This window comes from Melozone crissalis, unplaced genomic scaffold (assembly GCF_028551555.1).
Source record: "Melozone crissalis strain CALT ecotype California unplaced genomic scaffold, PUWL_Pcris_2 ptg000038l_1, whole genome shotgun sequence".
Classification (NCBI taxonomy): Eukaryota; Metazoa; Chordata; class Aves; order Passeriformes; family Passerellidae; genus Melozone; species Melozone crissalis.
In genome coordinates, this window is record NW_026535816.1 from 4,668,946 (window position 1) to 4,675,147 (window position 6,202).

Below are 6,202 nucleotides of genomic sequence, written 5' to 3' on the forward strand. Positions count from 1 at the left end.
AACTGAAAAGATGAAGCTGTAGTGCAGGTAGGGCTTGAGTCATGCTTTTATCGTTGCATCTCTTGGCCTGATATGAACTATGTTATTAAAAACGGTAGCTCAACCTGATTCTGTACTTTGTTTATCTACAACCAAGCTCAGCCAAAGATCAGCTAGCCTAGTGAAAAAATGTAGTTGAAGGCTGTGTACATATAGGCACTGCTAATTGCCTTCCATGACTGTCAAACGACTACAGATACTAACAGATTTCTTAGTATGCCTTTAAACAAAGCACTCTTATCTATGCATAAGGAAAAGCACTACTCGGAGCAGAGTTAATACATGTTAACCTATATCTTGATTTAGTCCGTTGTTCAGAAAAAGAAAAAAAGGAAGTGATTTATCACCCCTTTTCGTTGCCAAAAGGAACTGCAGTACCGTCCCAAAGCTGGCGCCCTGGGAGATCCCAGTGTCAGCGGGACCGACGCCTCTTTCCCTCCGTAGCGCTTAAATGATCAGCAGCTTTGGTGCAGCGACTTTTTGCCTGTAGAGGAGCCGGGTGGATTTGTGACGGCCAGCAGAGCCCACTACAACCCACCCCAAGGCTCCGTGTGTCCCTGCAATGCCGAGAACCCGTTCGGGAGATGCCGATCCCCGCTCGGGAGCGCGTCCCGGCCCTGGGCTCGGGAAGGGCTGACCCGGAGCAGCGCTGGGCTACGGCGGGCAGATCGCGGGCAGCCGGAGGATTAAAGGGCCCGGCAAGAGAAGCTTCGGAGGGAAGCAAGCGGCAGGGTTTAAGGAGCGAGCAATCCCAGCCGTGAATGAAACACAAACACGATGTGGGTTTTCTCTTCCTTAGATAAAAGTACCGGCGAGCCAGCCTCAGTGCTGCCCGCGGACGACTAGTCAGAACAAGTTCAAACTGCAGAGCTCAAATTAAAATGTTTCCTCTGTGTGACTGCCTCCCGCGCCGGGAGGTTCCGCAGCTGCCCCACACCTGCTCCGCCGCCCTGCGCCCGGCACCCCGCCCGGGGCGGCCGCTACACCAGCGACTCGCACACGGGCAGCGAGTCCGAGTCCTGGCTGTGCATGGAGCTCAGCCCCGTGTCCGAGTCCTCGTCGTTGTCGGCGCGGTCCTTGCGCAGCGCCCGCGCCTGCTCCACCCAGCCGCCCCCCGCCGCCGCCGGCCGCCCCCCGCCCGCCGCCCCGCGCGGCTCCGCCGCCGCCTCCGCCACGTCCAGCGTGCCCAGCGTCTCCAGCAGCCGCTGCAGCTCCCGCTCCTTGTCCTCCCACGCCCGCTGCGTGCAGTCCAGGTCGCTCTTGACGGCCTCCAGGTCCGTGCTCAGCTTGAGGCCGATGTAGAGGCTGGTGCTCAGCTGGGTCTTGACCCGCTCGTGCTCCAGGTGCAGCTCGCCCTCGCCGCCGCTCAGCTCCGTGGTGTCGCAGTCCGTGTCGGCCAGCCCGGGCCCCGCCGCCAGCTCCAGCTCCTCCCGCCGCCGCTTCATCCAGCGCTCGTTGAGCTCCTCCTGGATCTCGGCGGCCAGGTGCTCCAGCAGCTCCTCCTGCTGCGCCCGCTGCTCCTGCAGCTGCAGCACCTCCTCGCACTTCCTGGCGTAGTCCTCCTCGGGGCGGCCGGCGGCGGGCTGGCCGGGCTCCCGGCCCGGCTCGGGCTCGCCCGTGCCCACCAGGTAGGTGTCCTGCACGTAGTTGACGCCGTGCCGCTTCATGCGGTCCAGGTGGATCTTGGCCTCGTACCTGTCGATCTCGCGGTCCAGCTCGCGGAGCCGCTGGATCTGCTGTCGGATGGTGTGGTCCTGCGAGAGCACCAGGTGCACCAGCGTCTCCATCCTCTCCGCCGACGAGGCCTCGCGGGCCAGCGGCTGCTGCCGCTTCTTGTTGATCTTGGCCAGCTTGCGGAAGGCTTTCCGCACCACCCGCCGCTGCCGCTCCTGCGTGAGCGCCAGGCTGGCGCGGGCCGCCCCCAGGCCGCGGCCGGGGCGCTCCTTGCTCAGCACCACCCGCGCCTCGGCGCTGCGCGGCCCGGCGTTGGGCAGCGAAGCCTCGCTGCGCACCAGCACGAAGCGCACGTTCTCCTGCTCGTCGCCCCACGCCACCCAGAGCCGCAGGATCTTCGTCTTGTTGGGCAGGATCCTCTCGAAGCCGCGCCACTTCTCCACGATGCAGTAGGAGTGCGGCGGCCCCGACAGCATCCCGCCGGCGGGCTCGGGCGGCGCCGGGCGCTGCCGCCGGTGGTGGCTGTCCTCCAGCAGCACCCGCACCACGTCCGAGCAGGTGGTCCGCCGGGAGAGCCCGGAGATCAACTTCTCCTCCTGGCAGATCCACACCGAGATCTTCCTCTCCTCGGGCTCCATCGGGGGCGGCTGCGGGCGGGCGGCCGGGGCCGCGGGCTCAGCGCCGGCCGGGCAGCCGCTCCATGGGGCGCGCTCGGCGGAGGCGCGGCGCTGCCCGTGCGCCCGGCTCGCAGCGGCCGGGATGCCTTGCCGTCCCCTCCCCGCCCGCGGCACCCCGCCCGTGCGCTCCGCCGGCCGCTCCACCCCTTCCTGCCCGGTGCGGCGGGGCCGCCGGGGGCGGGGGGGCCGGCCCGGTGTTCCCGGAGCCGCCGCGGTGCCCCCGCGATTCGCGGTCCCCGCGTGGGCGCCCCGCGGCTCACGGCCCGCGGCCCGCGCAGAGATCCGCCGGTACGGACACTTCGGGGCAGGTTCCGTGCCCTCACTCCTTCTCCGTGCCTTCACTCCTTCTCCGTGCCCTGCCTGTGCCGCGAACGAGCGAGCGAACGAGCGAGCGGCGTCGGGGACCTTCCAAAGTGCCGAGGGACAAGAGCGAATCCTGGAGCTTCAAAGGGAAAGCCAGAACTAGTGAGGAATTTCCAGTTTTAGTAAATCATCCGCCTGTAATTAGGAAATTCATGTTTGTGAAGCGCTTTGCAGATGAAATATGCAAAGGACGGGAATGTCTAAGTGTTATTAAAATACTAGCTGAGCCAGATTTTAATGGGAGCTTGCTGTGTACTTTGATGGGAACGGGATCGCTCTCGGAGTGCCGATTAAAATTAGAAGATGGGAAAAGTAGTAATAAAACGCAGGGTTTTGGCACTGATTTTCACTGATTGCATCACAGGGTTCACGGACTTAGGCTTTTCTAAGTGATTAAAAAAGTACTACAATGGGCAAAGAAAGAAAACTGTCTCAGACCTGAAGGCTGATCTGTACCTTCCGAAGGAGTTTCAGGGCCAGTAAAATCGGTGGAGGTTTTTGCCTGGACAAGGTTTGTGTTCCAGTCAATGGAACAGAACGGAGTCCTGGCGTTGCAGCCTGACTCCTGTCATTCTGCTGTTGGAAACAGCGGAGCTGGGGCACCCCAAACAGCGAGGCAGCAGTTGTGTAGCCTGATGCCCTCTTTTCCCCTAAAGTAACAGGCTCGCTCTGGGCAGTGCCACAGAAGGACCTGGGGAAGGAATCCTGCCCTGGCTGTGTCATCCAGCTAATTGCGGTGCTGGCGTGTGACGTGCAGCCTCCTGTCCCCAAGGAAGTGGGCTGAGGGACCACCGACCGCCAGCATTCCTGCAGCTGCAATCACAGGGATCCTGCTGCCAGCATCCCTTTCCTGCGCTGCTGCAGGTCGGAGGATCCCAAACCCAGCTGGCCACTGCGTGTTGCAACGAGGGCACGTGAGATAAGGGTGATGGCAACAGGCTGGATTTGCTTCCTGACCACAGCCACCGTGCCTTACCGCTGCATATTCCTGTCCCACGGCAGAGCCTGGCACTGCCAGTTCCAAGGGCAAGGTGTTTTGCTGTCAGGATGTGTCAGAAGTGCTGGATGGCTGTGCTTTGTGCAGAGGAGCGTTTGCTGATGGCTGGGTATTCCCAAGGTGTGCAGGTTCTGTGTTCAGTGGGGTGGTTATGGCTAAAAGCATCATGCCCTCTGGGCCACAGGAAGGTGGGCCCAGCAGTGGCAGTGCTGTAAGAGAACAAAATGACCTTAACAAAAGGGGTGGTCAGGCCTCTGGGACACCCCTGACAGCTCACACTGCCCCAGAATAATAGGGTGTTAAGCAGGAAGGGGATGTGAAACAGGATATTGTGATTCAGCTTTGACTCTGGGAGGTTCAAAATGTTAAAAAACCCTTCAGGACAGTAGGAGAAGAAGCCTTGTTGCTTTCATCAGGCTGGTAGAAAGTTGGAAGAACAGACCATTCCTTGTTGTCCTCTGAAGATCCAGGTGCAGCAAAGGGATTCATGAGGCAGTGAGAAACTGTCCAACTCCTTTACCAGCTGTTCCTTGCCTTTCTCATTTAGTTTTGATCTTGTTTTACATGTATTTTCTATGAGAATGTCTTTGCACCTATTTTCTTTTGGCAAAGAGCAGTACAGGAAGAGCAGGTTGTGATGTGAAGAGGCATCTTATGCTCCCCACAGGTCAAGCCGCTCCAACTTGTCTGACTGCCTGTATCTATCCGGTATCCAAGCCTGGCTTTGTGCAATGAAATTGCAAGATGATCATTCCATCTTTCCATGGCCACATTTCTGTGGATGGAAAGCTGGCTCTGCCTCCCCAGTGAAGCCCCCAAGGCAGCATTGCCAGAGAGAGGATGAAGATGTTGGCAGTTTGGTCGGAAGCAGCACAGTACAATTAAGATTAAGGAGGCAAACATTTGATTTTGATAGGATGTACCTGTTAGATGTGTGTGTGTATGGTCCATGGTTAAAAAGATGGCGTTCAAAATTCACGTTGCTGCACCTCAAGTTTGACCCTCAGGAATTTGGGTTTAGTCTGTCTGCAAACTCAGGGAACTGCTGGCAGAGCTTCAAAGGTTTGCAGTGCTGTATCTGAAGCAAAGTTTGGGCCCTGCTGTGCTGAATCCCAAAAGACAACTGAAGGCAGGCAACCTTTTGCCTTTCCTCCCAGGATCTCAAATCATCCTGCAGAGGAAGGTGCAGCTCTTATCTCATTTTAAATATAAGAATGCTCTGGCCTGAAGGACTCGAGAGCCTTGCCTGAGGTTTTACAGCAAGGCAGTGGCAGCGCTGTGAAGCAAATCAGGTTCCTTCACTCTGCACCATTAGGCACTGAACTCCATCCTCTCCTCTCCTCCTCCATTAGAAAGGGAGGTGGGGAGGATTGTATTAGTTCAACAGCTGCAGATGGTGACAGAACCAAAGTGCAAGCTCAGCAGACAGCATTTCCCTCTGGTGAAGCAATGGGAGAAGGTGGCACATGGGCTCCTTCCAACATCTCCTCCCTGGTGGAGGCAAATCTCCTCCAGCTGGCTGTGCCTGCAGACCAGCAGCACTGGAATAGCAAATTGGAGAGAGAGAAGGGCTGCTGCTCCCCTCTCCACTCCCTTCCCCACTGAGCAGTGATGCACGAGGTCTTCTACAGCTTCTGCAACAAGCATATCACATAATTAAAATTTCAAATGCAGTAGCTGTGGTCTCCTGAAATGCAGAGGTCGTTTCTGTGCTGCGCTATCAATGCACAGCTGACAGCTCTTTTTCAGAAGCACAAACTTCCTTGGCAGAATGCTATCCGGAACTTCCTTCATGGCCTGTATGTTTTTGGTTTGTTTTATAAATTGCAAAAAATCAAAGTTGATGATACTCTTAAGAGCTGCCTAAGCCCCAAAAGGAGATTTTTGAGCTTAATACTTTAGGCTGTATTGAAAAGTTCAAGTCCAGGTATAGACTAGTTTATTTTTATGAACCACGGGAGGATTCCAAGACCAAGGGATCAGAAATCAGATAGATTTTGGCATTTCACATGACATTCTTTCTATTCTTTCCTTTTTATTGAGGGGTGCAATTCACTTACCAAATATTTTATGACAAGAACAGCATTCCTATTAGGGGGTTGGATGATGAGGTGTCTCTTTCTGGTTTGTTGGCTTTTTTTTTTTTCAATTTGAGCTGAACTATCACAATGAGATTGCAGACCTGATTTTTTTTTAATAAACTAAATTATACAAGACTTCATCTTTAATTCTTTGAAACTAAACTAAATAAATACAAATGTACTTTCTGCTTCCATAATTCATATAGCAGGAATGAGGAGGAAGTCTTAGAACCCTCTATTTGAGACATAGAATTAATTTCTTTTAAATGCATTTAAATGGAGAAAGGCTACGGAGTCACATTCAGGGTATTTTTCTTTTTTTTCCACAATGAAGTTGCTTTTACTTTTTAGATCACTCTCAGGACAATTTA

The 6,202-nt window shown here is 55.5% G+C and overlaps 1 protein-coding gene across 1 annotated transcript; it reads right to left on the reverse strand.

Moving 5' to 3' along the window:
- Positions 1-1,019: 1,019 nt before the first annotated feature.
- Positions 1,020-2,351, reverse strand: RASSF10 (Ras association domain family member 10). The gene has a single exon (XM_054283723.1). The coding sequence runs from the start codon at positions 2,349-2,351 to the stop codon at positions 1,020-1,022; it is 1,332 nt and encodes a 443-aa protein (XP_054139698.1).
- Positions 2,352-6,202: the final 3,851 nt, after the last annotated feature.